Source organism: Mesoplodon densirostris, chromosome 12 (assembly GCF_025265405.1).
Source record: "Mesoplodon densirostris isolate mMesDen1 chromosome 12, mMesDen1 primary haplotype, whole genome shotgun sequence".
Classification (NCBI taxonomy): Eukaryota; Metazoa; Chordata; class Mammalia; order Artiodactyla; family Ziphiidae; genus Mesoplodon; species Mesoplodon densirostris.
Window position 1 is genome coordinate 88,336,032 of NC_082672.1, and position 14,959 is coordinate 88,350,990.

At 46.5% G+C, this 14,959-nt stretch overlaps 1 protein-coding gene across 3 annotated transcripts; it reads right to left on the reverse strand.

Moving 5' to 3' along the window:
- Positions 1–2,175: 2,175 nt before the first annotated feature.
- On the reverse strand, positions 2,176–9,250 carry TENT5A (terminal nucleotidyltransferase 5A). Of its 3 annotated transcripts, none has more exons than XM_060114607.1 (3): positions 9,008–9,250; positions 8,069–8,621; positions 2,176–6,939 (listed from the first exon to the last, which is right to left on the reverse strand). In XM_060114607.1, the coding sequence occupies exons 2-3, from the start codon at positions 8,582–8,584 to the stop codon at positions 6,163–6,165; spliced, it is 1,293 nt and encodes a 430-aa protein (XP_059970590.1). In that variant the 5' UTR covers positions 8,585–8,621; positions 9,008–9,250; the 3' UTR covers positions 2,176–6,162. The 3 variants fall into 3 exon arrangements, with proteins under 3 accessions (XP_059970590.1, XP_059970589.1, XP_059970588.1); XM_060114606.1 differs by lacking the exon at positions 9,008–9,250 and adding an exon at positions 8,858–8,997; XM_060114605.1 differs by lacking the exon at positions 9,008–9,250 and adding an exon at positions 8,803–8,997.
- Positions 9,251–14,959: the final 5,709 nt, after the last annotated feature.

The following is a 14,959-nucleotide window of genomic DNA, read 5'->3' on the forward strand; positions in this document are numbered from 1 at the left end:
AGATTCCCTTAGATTTTACCTAATGTCCTTTTCTGCTCCAGATCCCATCCAAGATACCACATGACATTTCGTTGTCATGTCTCCTTAAGGCTCCTCTTGGCTGTAGCAGTTTTCAGATTTTCCTTGTTTTGATGATTTAAGGAATACTACTCTGATATTTTATAGAATGCCCCTCAGTTTAAATTTGTCTGATGCTCTTCTCATAATTAGACATTACGGGTTTGGGGAGGAAGATTGCAGAGGTAAATTGCCATTTTCACCACGCCATAACATCTGTTATCTTCATGATTTATCACTGGTGACGGGGACCATGATCCCCTGGCTTAGACGGTCTGTCAGGTCTCTACGCTGTTACAGTTACTCTTTTCTCACTCTTTTCCATGCCCAGCCCATGCTTAAGAGGTAAGGAGTTAAACTCCACCTCCTGGAGTGAGCAGTATGTACATGGATTATTTGGAATTCTGCACAGGAAATTTATTTTGCCTCCATTTATTTATTTAGGCAATCATCTATTTCTGTGCAGATGCATGGATATTTTACACTTGGCATTATAATCCAATACTACTTATTTTTTGCTCAAATTGTTCTAGCTTGGCCATTGGAGTTCTTTCAGGTGGCCCCTGTGGCCTTTTGACATGCCCCTCACCCCTCATCATTGTGGGGTTTTTTTTGTTTGGTTTTGGCACCCCCTTTCTTTCTGGAACTGTAAGATGCTCCAGTTTCCTCTGGTATATTCCTTGCCCCAGCCCTTGATCCAGCCATTTGTCAAAGGTGGCCTAGAGCACAGCATTAGAAACCAAGACCTGGGCCTTGCTGGGTGAAAGCCCCTGTCATTTTAAAATCATTTCTCCTCCCCCCTCCTGCTTGACTGTATCTGCTATTACGCCGCAGGACATTCACATTATTTCAAACTTGGTTCTAAGAAGGAAATTACAGTTTAATTTCTTAGGTATCTGATGATTTTAACAGTTCTTATTCTACTTTATATTTTAAAACTATGATTTTAATTTCCTTGTTTTTGCTTTCTGGGTATTAATTTTTTGTGTTTTGTTTTTCTTCTTAAAGCCACTGAATGTTAAGGTAGTAAGATTCCTAAGGAAAAGAAGGGTGTGTTACTTCTCTCCAGGTTTAGCTAGGTGCAGTCTGGTAATTCAACTAGAAATAGCAGGGTGTACCTAAGTCCAGGAGGAGCCTAATATATACTGTCCTTATTCAACCCTGGCTGAAAAAGGACTCTGTGATGACTACAGACATGCAAGGGGTGGTTGTAAAAAAATGAAGAGGTTGCAACAAAGGAAGAAGAGAATGACATACGAATAACACTACCAAACCAAATAACCACCTTGCATTTTATGATGTATATGCCAGAAAACTGGCTCTGAATACCAGGAATGGTTCTTTCACAGCCGCAGAGTCAAGCATGTATTCTGTCCAACGTCAGGACTTTCAACGGTTTTAAAAGCCACAAGGATGTCCTATAATAGCTGAGGCTTACCAAATTCTCATGCTACCAGTACTGAGAAAGTCTCCAAAATGACACAAAGAAGAAAAATTAATAAAAAAAAATAAACGGATGCTCCCTGGCAATCTGAACAGGTGAGATGACCTATTTGAAATGCTCATCCAAAGGGCAACATCTTTGCACCCAGCATATGCATACAAAGCACAACGTATCAGATCCTGTGATGGCCCTTCCGTCCACTTTCCCTTCCAATTAGTGCCTTCCAAAGCGTACTCCCTTCCTCCGGAGGCAAACACTCTGAATAACACTACAGAGCCTCAAATGGATGATATATATATAAAACCAGGGATGACTGAATCACAACACTTACGCTACTCCTAAAAACCAAGGCCCCCTCAGGGCTAGAGCAAACCTACAGTCCAGAGCCAGGAGTCTCTACCGATCCTGGAAAACAGCTCTGACTGGGTCACTTAACACGGCTAAGCTCACAACCAGATTCGAAATGTTGGCACCCATTATCTAGATTCTAATGGAGCTTACTGAGCCAGTCAGAGATGGGCTGGCTGCAAGCTGGGCATTTTAATGATTTGCACTCCAATCAGAAGTTGATAAAGGTGGGTCGCCTCCAAACACTGCTTCATCTTTTCTCATGGACACAGGTTGGATTCAGAGGATATGGTCTTTAGCCAGCACAGAGATGGAAAACAACGCACAAATCAATAGAAAAAAATAACTTCTTTTTATTTACAAAAAAAAATCCAAATATTGGATGCTGTAAACAAAATTCACAATCTGTTCCCTCTAGCGCTGATTCAAATAAGTCAGTTTTTAAGAGTCCATTCTCCAGCAACTCCTTTTCTGCCTGTGACACAGACTAAAGTGAAAGTATTCCAAAAGAGTGACCCCAGGTGCGGCATGCTGCAATCAGGGCCTCTTGGAGCAGGCGATGGTTGTAGAGAGGTCGGAGAGAGAGACAGCCAGCGGGCAGAGCATCCTCCATTCTGCAAGGATTTGCAGCCAGTCTCGCCAAGTTACTTGACATCTTCCAACTTTGTACTTTGACCATGTACTTTGTTAGCAAGCCATTATTACGACGAAGTATTACACAGAGATTCTTTCTTAGTGCTGAAAAGGCTATACTATAAGAGATCATAAAGAAATACTATATTCCAACAGGTGGTATATATGAAATTACTTTTTTTTTTTTGGTTTTTTGGTTTCATCTAACACACGCTGTCTTCAAACAATAAAAAAGCCTATTTTCGAACTGCTGACAGCTTTTAACATAATACATTTCATTTACAAAATAGTTCACAATATTTATTTGACAAGCATTGCATTGAAAACAACTTTACGCACAATAAGGCAACCTACGATCAGCAAACAGAAAGGGGTGGCAAAAAAATGGTATGTTCACTTTTCTTGGCGTTTCCTCCTTGGCTTGGCTTACAGACATTCTTCCATCCTTGCAATTTTGGAGCCACGTTAAAACAATCCACCCAATACGAAAGTGAGCAAACACTTGATCCCGTTTCTGGAAGGGAAAAGTCCATCTTGATGTAGGACGTCTTGAGGCAACGAGATTTTACTGCAAATGAAGTCAACTTGTTAAAAGGGCACTGTCACAGGTGAAGTGTTCCCTGACATGCCAGGCCGAACAGGTGAGAAGAGACTCCAGAAGATAAAAAAACTTCTTCCTGCTTTAAAGTAACAGAACACTCGACCAGATAAACACAAAGGTAAGCAAATCACAGGCACTAATCAGGAATTGAGAGCTGTCCTTTTCTCTGACCTATGACACACAGCTCTCTCTCACCAGACATTCAAATGTTTAGGCCACACATCCACAAAGAGAGACATATATTCCACTGTTTGTTCAACTACACATGCACAAGACTATAGTACATACAAAAGGGAAATAAATTATATAAATCTTAAATGCTGAAGGTTGTCTCGAGTACAGCCTGTTCTATCTGAATGCCAGGTGCTGGCATTTCCAACTATGCTACCAGCCCCAGAGTAAGCAAGAAAAGAACATAAATATCTGAGAAAACAAATGAAAAGCATATTTTCCAAGAAGGCCCCTCCAAACAAAAATCTGTGTCATAAAATAACACCAGGTTGTTGCTATGGCAGAGCCAGAGACCTCCAGATTCTTTCTGAAATAGTGGACGACTCATCGGTCAAGAGTTAGGATGAGAAGGAAGAAGGCAGATCACCAGCTACTCCTCCTCTGTTACCGAGCGTTCCCTTTTCTTTTAGGAAACATCCGAACAGGTAAGGAGGCGGAGCTTGGTTGCTGACAGTTAAGTATCAGGCTTAATCTGCAAATGGAATATTTCCTGGGAATTTACAATGAGTTTTTCAAACCCAGGGCTGGAGTGAGGGAGTCTGAGCCAACGTGGGAGAAGAAAGAGTTCCCTACGTAACAGTGAGTGGCAGTGCAGTAGCTGTTACAGCTCAGACAGAATTCACAGGGACGCTGCTACAACAAACCCATTAAGGCTTCAAAGAAAGATGCACAAGAAAGGTAGTGCGGATGGATTAAACCAGCATTGAGCATCTGAGGGATGCCCAGATAACAAATAAATTACACTGCCAATAGGATGATGCTAGTTTCTTCCCCAATCCCTCTTTAACTGATGACAGAAATCTGGTTGACTCTTCACAGGAACGATCAGAGTAAGCAGTCATCCACTAGACTTGGTAGGGACTGTGTAGCTGTTTCACAATACAAAGGGAAGGTTTTCGGGCGTTAGATTTGTTTTTAACAAATACATTTTCAAAGACCAGTGTCCAAAGGAATTAAGGGCTGAGAGAAGGGATGGGTTTAGGATTAGCTGTCACTGAACTGAAACAGTAATGCCAGTTCACTTCACAAAGGTGTAACTGGTCTCTTGGGAAACAGAAAATAAAGTTGGATCTGATTGAATGCAAAGTGAGTGAATTTAAAGTACAGTACTAAATACTTAAATGCAGTGTGACAAACAGGTCAAAGATGTTTCATATTGGCATGAATTTATAAAATTTTATATATAATATATATTTCATATATAAATTTTAAGTAATCGTGCAAATACTCTTTAAAAAGGGTCATTTCACATTACTAAATTCTAGTGGTCCTGGAATGCACAATGCATTCATTTAAAAACTCATTTAAATATTAATAAGTAGTGTTCAGATCACCAGAAATTCTTTTGAGCAGTCAGGGATTTAAACAGACTCTCGCTGATCCATGATCCACTGGGTTATACACCATGGAGGTATGCAAGTATTACAAAAAGGAAAAGGGTTCAAACTATCGAAATGGCAGAGTTTAGTGTAAAAAAAGAGTGCTCTGCCTGACACATATTCTCCCATTTGTGGAATTCTATGACTCACAAAAAAAAAAAAAGGAAAAAAAACTCACTAAAAATGTATAATCTCTGCTCTTCCTATCAAATATATTAATTGTTTTCCTCCTTCATTCGCTTTAATTTTTTTAGATGTGGGTTTTAATTCATCACTGCAATATGCCCACGTCTCATGTCATCCTGTTGAAAACATAAAAGCACACAGTATTTAAACATTTCCTATATGCTACATTTTTCTAGACCATAATCAATGTATTGTGTGTATATACACATATCACAAATATGTATATATATACACATAATATACACACACATACACATGTACCTAAGATAATGTCACACCAACAAGGTTAATTTTATACAAGCATTTGTCAAGAAAATATAGGGCATCTCCTCCACCATTCACAAGCTTATGTGTTGTTTTATTTTCTTCTTGAGTCCCTGATAAAATAGTCATTAAACCATAAAATTTTTCCACTTCAAATTTTCAGAAGGCAACAGGCACTTTGATGTATATTGGTGTGTAACAAATATAGTAACTCTTTATATATTCTATTTCTTTTCTACTTGGGTATTTTTATCTGTTAAATCTTTGGTCCTTGAGCATACTTTCTTTGCTACAGCTGTTTTTGCTTGCATTTTCACATTTAAAAAATGCGAGCTATGCACGCAGCTGGAAATAATGGATTGTGTCATCATAAGTTCTGCTGTTTGTTATGAGAACTGCACCCTACTACTGCTCATTCGGAGCAAGCCGTTTCTATTAGCGCAATGGGAGAGTTCCACAGAAAGCACTTGCTACAAGCCTCAGATAGTAATCCCAATGTTGGAGTCCCCCTTCCTCCTGTACAGTTGTTACTATCTGAACTCCTGAATTGATAATTTCGTTGGAGTGAGACCCTTTTTTCCTCTGTATTTTCCCTTTCGTGAATTCTGCCTTATAAGAAACTCTCCACTTGTCTTTTTTTCCTATGGCAAAGCTATGGGAGCAGGTACTGCAAACCCATATTGTCATCAAGCTTTTTTTCTCTTGTTATTTTAGGAGAACCTGGTTGTTTTTAATGACAGGTCTCTTTTGTTTCAGGACAGAATCCAGTTGGGTAGGAGAATGAGGGAAGGTTGGCAGTGGTGGTGGGGCGGGTTATTTTGAGATCATGCTCCCATACCTAGGAAAAGATCCACAAGCTTTGCCAAGTTTAAAACCAGGAGCAGATCATCATTGCACAAAACATATCCCTAATCATGGCTGGGTCACTCAGCCTTTTTCTTTTTTCTTTTCTTTCTTTTTTTTTTTTTTTTCCTATCTTGTCTGAAATGGCTTCCCCACAGGACACTTTGAAATGATTCCTAATTGCAAGGTAGCCAAGTGGAGTATGTCTGTTGCTGGCATGTGAACACTGGCTGGACCTGTGCAATGTAGTAATTGCTAAAGTTGGCATCTGCTACATACGGGGCTGGCTGGTAATAGCAAGTGACATTAGCCACGTTAGGGATGACATTTTGGTCGGCTAGCACCCGGATAGCCAGCATTGTGATCAGGTTTAAAGTCTGTCTTCTTTCATGTCCCATCAGGCACACGGTACTCTCATTCACCACTCCATGAAGGGTCATGAGATAGTCATACTTGCGGTCTTCCAAGCCCACGAAGTGGTTCTGCAAATAGGACTCCAGTTTTCTCTGCTGCTCTCCAATGTCTGAGAAATCGATGAAAAACCTAGAACACATATACCTCTGAAGGGTCTTGATCTCATCAGAGGCGGGCCTAAAGCCCCTCACTAAGAGGTTGCAGTACTTAAGGAGGCCTCCCCCTCTGATTTCCTCCGGGTTCCGGGTGGCAATGATCTTGTTACAAAGGTGATCAAAGGCTTCGTGGAAATCGCCATAGACACTCTCCCCGATTATTGTGGGGTGAAACGTTTCAGTCATTGGGTTCTCTGAACATTCGTAAAAGAGGAGAAGAGAGTCTAATTTGATTTGAAAAGAATCTACACTAAATTCAAACTGCCTCCGGAGGGAATCCACAAATTTCAGTTCCACATTTTTGCCACTGTTGTTTGACAGGGATATAAGACTCCATCGGTCAGAGTCATTGCACACTTTAACCATTTTCTGCACATAAGCTTCCTATAATTTAAAAGACAAAACAAGAAGATGAGCAAACCTAGAAAAAAATAATCAATAAATAAGTACATCCTCGTCACAGCTGAGAATTATTTTGCTCCTTCCCTTTTGTTTTGTCAGGTTTCAGCAAAACACTACCTGCAGGCTTAAACATTATACATAATCAGTCTTCTCAAAACAACAACAACAACAAGAAATACATTTAACGAGTGGTTTTGCCGTCTGGGAAAGAGACTAGAAATAATGGTGTGAGGCTTCTGGCAGACATAGTGCAGTACTAGAAGGTTCTGTTGTCATGCCTGACTTTCGAAATGTTATTTTTTGTGAATGATCTTATAGGTACAATATTCACACAATATCACCACAATATTCAAAAGACAGAAGGACCTACAGGGAAAAGCTGGTCTGCCTCTCACCCTAGTCCCTAGTCACCTAGTTCCCCTCCTGCTGAGGGAACCAATAGGATCTGTATCTTGTTGGTCCCCCCAGGGCTCCTGCAGCTAAAATCAAATATGAACGAAATTAAGACATTCTGGGAGGCTGGCTCCTCGGATAATTATAACTAATTGTATAAAACGAGCTTTGGACCAAAGTGGGGAGGAGGGGACTCATTATATCCTGAACACATGAACCAACCTGGAGAAGCACCATATATATGCTTAACACACGGCGTCACGTGAAGGCAGCTAGGAAATCTGTTCACATTCTCCAATACAATAATAAGAACATTGACCAGCCTCTGCTGCAGGCTGCTCTTTTCCCAGAGACTAAATCATCAAATGACTCATAAAAAAAAAAAAAAAGAAAGAAAACAAAAGAAAGGTTCACATCATTTCACTCTTCCACTGAGCAGAATCTCCTCTGGACACGACTCAATCAAGGAAAGCCAAGAGTTAAAAAATGAGAAGGAAGAGAAGGCAGGGCAGAGCAGGAAGCAGAAGACTTGGAAGCTGAAGCAGCTAAAACACTCAACACAGTCCACGCACCTTGGTTTACTCGGGGAAAAAACTCAAAAGCGAAATCAGCCAGGGCGCCCACCTGGGTCCGGGCCGCGGACGTGCGCCCCTCTGCCCGCCGCGCCGCCCCCGCGCCCGGCCCGCAGCCACCCCCGGCCCCTCTCGGGGGGCTTTACCTTGAGCGTGAGTGGTGTGATCTTCTCTTTGTTCACCCCTTCGGGTAAGAAGTCCAACAGGCAGTCCAGCACGACGTCCTTCACAGTCTGAAACTCCTCTTCCCCGCGCAGGTCGGCGCAGAAGATGAGGTCCAGATCCTTGTAGCCCAGGCCGCTGTCCTGGTGCAGGACGTGGCTGGCGGCCGAGCCGTTGAGGCGCACGTCGCGGACGCCGATGCGCTTCTCGGCCAAGCGCCGCCGCACCACCTTCACGATCAGGCTGGGCTGCAGCTCGAGCGTGGGGAAGTTGCCGCGCCCGTGGATCGGGATGGTCTCGCTCAGGATGCCGTCCAGCCGCTGCACTTGCTCCCAGTTCAGCACGTTGCAGTGCGCCGTGGGGCTTTCGCAATAGTCCAAGCAGTGCCCGCCGAAGCCGCCGCCGAAGTCGCCGCCGCTAAAGTCGCCGGCCAGGGGGATGTAAGGGCCGCCGGCCAGCTCGTCTTCGGCCATGGCAAAGTACCCTTCGCCTTCCGCCATGAAGTGCCCGCCGAACGCCACTGGGCCCTGGTCGGTCCTAAAAGAGAACAGGGAGAAGGAGCGCGCTGAGACGCGCGGCGGACAGGGGCCCGAGGAGGAAGGAGCGCGCCCCCTCCCCGCTTCGCCCCCCGCCTCGGGGGCTCCCCGGAGACTCTCCCTCCCCAGGCCCCCGCGGCCTCCGTTCCGCGCGCCCCGCGCCCCGCAGAGCAGCCCCGCACCAAAAGTATCTCTGATGCATCTGGAAAGCGCAAGCGGGAGTCCCGTCTGTGTCACCTGGAGGCGGCCGCCCCTTCTAGGAGCGCGGCGAGCGAGGAACTGCGAGGCGGCAACACTTCAGGAGCCGCGAGTGCGCTCCCGGCAGCGGCGAGCGACTTAGTCCTTCCCAGACCCCCGCCGCCCGCGCCGGCCACTCCCGCCCCTCACCCCGCCCGCGCCGCCTCAGCCGCGGTGGTCCCGGAGGTGGCGGCTCCTGCTGCCGCCGCCGCCGCCGCACACACTCCCGTCTCTGGAGCTTTAGCAGTTGTGCGGGAGAAATGTCCTCAGTACTTTTTTTATACCGGGGCCTCTCTGCGCTTCCGGGGCCCGGCGCCGCACGCTCGCCACACCCTCCTCATCTGCATAGGGCGCCGCCCCCACCCGCCCTGCGGCCGGAACCCTGCGGAGCCCAGCGCTGCAGCGGCGGGCCCGGTCCCCGGAGCGGGAAGCCGGCGGCGGTTCCCGTGTGCACTGATGTGCGTAGACATGTGTTTGATGTATGGATCCCCCCCTACCCCGCCCCTCTTTTTTTTCCTCCAACTACGAAACACTTCCGATGCCTCAAGTGTTCTAAATGGCCCTCACAACTGGTTCCCGGCTAAAGTCGCGCAACTGCAGCAACTTCCAACATAAAATTCTCGCCGTTTATGGCGCGTCATTGTAGCTTAATGACGGGGCTCCAGAGGTTCTTTCGACCCGTCCCCCTTTTAAACTGTGTGGTGTAGGGCTAGGCCATTTACTCCGTTAATAAACCGGGCCTCAGAGTGAACTAAAGCGTCCACTTCCCCGTGCCAATCAGGCGCCGCGCGTGAGGGGCAGGGCAAGCTCCCCGGGTTTCGATTCTCGAAATCTCGGGCGGCAAGGGGAACTCCAGGCGAGCCCACGGAGCGCGGGGGCGGGGCCGAGCGTGAGTCCGTCTCCCGCGCACGGGCGACTCGGGGCGGCTCAGGGCGGCCGGGGGCGCGGCGCGCGTCCCCGACCGGACGCCCCGGCGCGTTGGGCGGCCAGGCGGGCGCGCGGCCCGTGGCCGAGAGCGAGGCGGGCCCGGAGCGCGGCGCGGGGATCGCGCGGCCGCCGGGTCGCGCGAAGGGCCGCTGCGCGGGGCCGGACGCTCAGCGGCGCGCTCTCTCGCCGACAAGTGAGGAGGCGAAGTGTGGTCGTCGTCGGGCGCTAAGGTTTGCCTTTTTCAAGTGAATGCGAATGTCAGTGTGACACGAGCTAGTTTTCCACGACCCGCGATAGTACGAGTTCAAAGGACACAAGCGTTCCTACCCCAGCCCCTCAACTTCAGTCGCCTCGGCGGCGCGAAAGGAGTGTAGCATTATGTCCGCGCGCACTCGCGCTCGCACCCACGTCTTTGCCAGAAAGCGCGCCCTTTCTTCGGGCCGTCAATTCCGGCCGCTAGCTGCCTCTTTCCAAACTGAGAGTAACTTTTCTTCGCGTAGAGGCTGGGATGGGGGGTGGGGTAGGGAGGGAAAGGGGAGAGAGGGACGCGCCTGGGAAGCCTAATACTCCCGCCTGTGGCCCCGCGCGACCCCAGCCGCCCGGCCTGTGAGGGAGAACGGCCCGCCCCCTCCAAACTGGGGGAGACCCGGCCTCGTCACCAAAGCAGCGCGCCAGGCGCGCCGGGGAGGGGGCCGGTCACCCGCGGAGCACCCAGCTGCGTGGCAACGCCGCCCCCTGCCGGTGCCCTGCGGAGCTGCGTTCCCAAAGCGGAGGAACGGGCTGGACCTCAGACGGAGGCCCTGATCCCTCAGCGCCGGCCTCCACGGTGGGGCGGTCCGGGAAGGGACCCTAGGACGACCCACCACACAATTCTCACAGGCCCGTCGCTTCCCCAGAAGCACATTCATGGGTCCAGCCACCCATGCATAAATGCATCCATTCTGCTCCGGCATTCAGAAGAAGTACATATAGGTGTGTGGCTTGACCACCTGTTATGTGCCAGGCACCAAGCTGAGCGCTGAGGATTTCAGAATTACTGCGTTTCAAGCAGTCTAGTGGGCATGACAGGCAAGTAGAGAATTATGGTTCAACTGTACCTGTGTTTTGGGGGAGAAACGATGTGACACAGAGCAGCAGTGGGCTCAGTAGGATCAGGGGAACTGGGGGAGAAGAACGGAGGACAGATGTCCTTTGGATCGGATCGTGAAAAGTGGGCTTTTCTTGGTAGTTGAGGAAGAAGGAGAAAAGCACTGTCAGCAAAGGGAAGAGTGTAAAAGAATTAGAGTTTGAGCAAGGCTGTATAGACCACCACGGTAAGAAAGGAGATTGGGGCGTTTCCAGGAACTTACTGAGCACCTCTGGGCCGTACTCTGCTTAGGTCTTTACACCTAGCACTTCATTTAATCTTCAGTTGAGAAGCTATTCTTCTCAGTTGAGAAGGGATTTGGAAACAGAGGAACTGGGAGGTAAAGAGATTTGCCCCTTTCATGGCTAATAAGTGGTGAGGTCAGGCCTTGAACCCAACCCATTTCTCTGGGAGTGCTGTTTAGCCATCGTTTTCAGGAATGGGATATCTGTAGCTTACCAGTACCTCCCATTGGAAGGCAAAACAAGTACAGCAGCAAAATCGATATGAAAGAAAAAGAAAAGGCCTGTTAAAAGTGCTTCTCTCAAAGGCTAATATGAATTCTGCCCCTGAAAACAAGGGCAAAGGGGTAGATCATGTATTAGGTACACTGCACTAAAAAAAAATCAAGGGGTTAGCCCCACTGCCATTATTTGGTACCTAAACCCTTTTTCAAAAAAAAAAAAAAAAGTGGAAAAAAAAATCAGAAGAGTCTCAGAGCCTCTGAGCACCGGAGCTTCACGTATGCCCAGGATTTTGTTCTGTAGGGCTAAAGGAATCTGCATTTCAGCGCATCGCCCATGTGATGCTAACACGGGCCCAGCCACCCTCTACACTGAGCTAACAAGGGCCACTGCAGCCTGGTTCTCTAGGTGGGCACCTTCTCCCCAGCAGAAGCTGCTCTTTTCCCCCCAGCTGCTCTCATGGCCTCCCCCAAGAGTGGACATGGCTGAGAGGTAGAACTGGAGCCTGAGGCCAGATACAGAGAGACTGCGATGCATCAGACCCTGTGCAAGGGGAAAAGATGAGTCCCAGCAGCAGTGGGGCAAGACCCCTTCTCTCAAGCTGCCAGGGCTTTGTGGCTGACACTTCCCTGACCCTTTAACAAAGCATTCCTCATCCCCATCCGGGTTCTCCCTTCATAGCAACCTTCCAAGTCCCCGTAATCCAGACCCACCGCCTCCTGCCCTGGGACATCTGGGATCTCTTACTTTTGGCAGCACTGGATGGTGCTTTGACTGGATTCATATGGGCCTGATTCATAGTGGCCACTGGATACATATTGTTGCATGAAAGCATCTGTTGTTCTTTGTCCCTCTTCTCCCTGTCTTCCAACTGAGATAATATTTACATTCTGGAGAGAAAAAAAATGTTCATTCTTACATGAAATTGCAAATTTTGCAATTGCAAGCATTTTTTTTTTCTAGAAACCAAAGTAATTATCAAATGAGAAAGTCTATAGTCTCCAAACACATTCACAAGCAAGGTCATCTCTCAACACAGTTATCCTTGGATTAAATTTAGATGCAGAGTTGTCATATATGTGTGTGTGTGTGTCTGTTAGGCTTTAGCTTCTGAACCTTTTTGGTAAATAATTTAGTTTTCCTCATCTAAAAGGGGGAAAAAAAGATCTATGGCAATATAATACTGTAAGTCTGTATCTGTAATCCTTAAAAGAAAGCTTTACATTTCTGAGAAAAAACAAAACAAAACAAAACAAAACACGATTAGTTGACCTTGCTTTAGAAGTTACAGTGACAATCAATCTGGACTTAGCACAATAAGAAGAAATTCAGTTTGGGCCTGAATAATACCATTACTGAGTTGGTTATAATGTGCCAGACAGTATGCTCAGTATTTTATATGCACCATTTCTTTTAAACTTTCTCCAAATATCAGAGGTTTGCATATCACATCCCCATTTTCCAGATAGGGAAGATGAGGCAGAGGAAGGTTAAGGAACTTACAGACGTGGCAGAGCCTTGGTTCAGAGCCGTGTGTGTGTCTGCTCTCCATCTCTTTCCCTGCCTTCTGCCTGTCTTCTCTCTTTCCTTTTAGACTTAAAACTGAACTGCAAATGCACTCTGCTCCTTCCTTCTTTCCAAGTTCTGTACGTTCAGACTGGACACATCCATGAAGCCCAAGGGGTTTTATCCCGAAACAGCCCTTGGGGCCAGAATGCACCTGCCTGGGCTGATGGGAGTTTCTTTCTCAGTCAGGAAGGCCTGCCACCCTGGCGGGGGGACCTAGCAAGCCAGAAGCCTTCCAGATAGCCTGTGAGAAAACCACACACACTCACACCCACACACACACCCCCCAACACACACACACCCCACACACACTGTAACGGGGTGGGAGGTTCAGAGTCTGCACCAAGTTCACTTAGCAGTTGTGCTGCCCTTCCCATTTTGCTTTGTCTGCATCCTGCCTTCTCAGGAATGGTTTCAGAAAATAAGCAGCAAACAAATATGCAGTGATTCCCTCAAGCTCTACGCAGAAGGAGAGAGAGAAGGGCTCAGAACACTGCTGTTAGGACACTTCTTTTCTCTCCCCGGATTCTTGTCTCACTCTCGATCTTTTCACGCCAGCCCTGTCCACTCTCTCCATTGATTATCCACCTTCCCCTGCTTCTGCTCTTTGATCCTTTCCACCAAAAGTGACAGGACCCTGCAGGAACTCCTTGCCCCTCTCCCTCCCCAGGGTCAGAGCAGTGGCAACGTGGGGAATTTGGGCCACTCCCCACCTCCTTGCCATTCACCGCCTTCCTAGGGCGAAGCCCAGTGGTTCCTGAGGCCACGGAGGGACAGACAGGCGTCCTTCTCCGCGGGCATCCATGCCCGTGAGGAAGTCCACATTGCAGGGCAAACCAGAGAGCTCTCTGCCGTCCTGTTAGTGTTAGTAGAACAGCAGTCAGTTAAAGGGCCTCGTGTAAAAATTAAAACTCACTTGGGAAACTACATTACCTGTTTTCCCAGGGAATGCTGCTTGCAAAATGACTCTCCCCATGTTTTTTTCAGGGAAACAAATGTTTATTCAGGGCCTATCAAAGGCCAGAAACATCCTAAGTCATACAGCTTTTAGTCTTGGGAAAAGCAGTCCATTATTTTATTACTTGTATGGTTATTAGCAATCAACAGGTTAGTTCTATATTTTAAACTATTCAAACCTTTTTATTCTGTACTATCTCATTTTATCTTCAAAATTATTCTGACCAATGTGCAGTCCTAATTTAGAGATGAAGAAAGTCTAGGTAGTTTTTCGTAAGTTTACATAGCTAGTTCTGGAAAAGTTAAAGCGAGACTCAGTTGCTCTCAGTCATGGGCCAGCACCCCTTTCTTGGGACCACACTGTTTCATCTTCTATCTGTGAGTGTATTTAAGTAATGATGACAAATCGTTCAGTTTGAAGAGATCCTCTAGCCACACAGAGGATCATTTGTATGGATTGCATTCTCACCTGTGAACATCTTATAAAAGCATCTGTACTCTACAGTTGAGCATCTTCTAAGTATCATTTCCTAAGTTTATTTTTAAGAGTATTTATTTGAAGTATATGACCACATAAAAATAGTTCTTTGCACAGTCAGAGACCAGTGAGCTTAGGAAATTCAATATGCAAGCAACACAGTGCCGTGTCATCACTCTTAAAATCAAACTCAATACAGATCATCCTTTAATAGAGGTTTTCATCAGAAAGACAAGCCAGTATTTTCTTGTGCTACTATCAGTGCCGATTATGCCGGAAAGTCTTCCTGTTTTGACATCTTGGTGAAACGTTTGCCGTTTAAATCAATGTTGCAAGTCCCTTGGACCAGACTGTTTTCTTTCCTCCAAACAAAAGAGACATTCAAAAGTCACATTCATTTGGCAAAATGTGAACTAGAAATATACATGTATTTTCAAAACCTACCAAATATGAATAAGTAAACTGTTTTTCCCCAAAGTCATATTTATATTACGAGTTTTTCCCTTCTGCAATTTGTACTAGAAGAATGTTTAACTTCTCTGAAGAAAATGGCGATGTTTACTTGTGGTGCTTGTAAAGCTTTG

What these genes read in the sequence shown, in the direction of transcription:
- TENT5A (XM_060114605.1), bottom strand. Translation starts at nt 8,822, where the DNA reads ATGCATCAGAGATACTTTTG. An exon ending in ATGCATCAGAGATACTTTTG is followed by an intron (nt 8,622 to 8,802) that starts GTGCGGGGCTGC and finishes GTTCTCTTTTAG; the next exon opens with GACCGACCAGGGCCCAGTGG. An exon ending in TCACACCACTCACGCTCAAG is followed by an intron (nt 6,940 to 8,068) that starts GTAAAGCCCCCC and finishes TTTAAATTATAG; the next exon opens with GAAGCTTATGTGCAGAAAAT.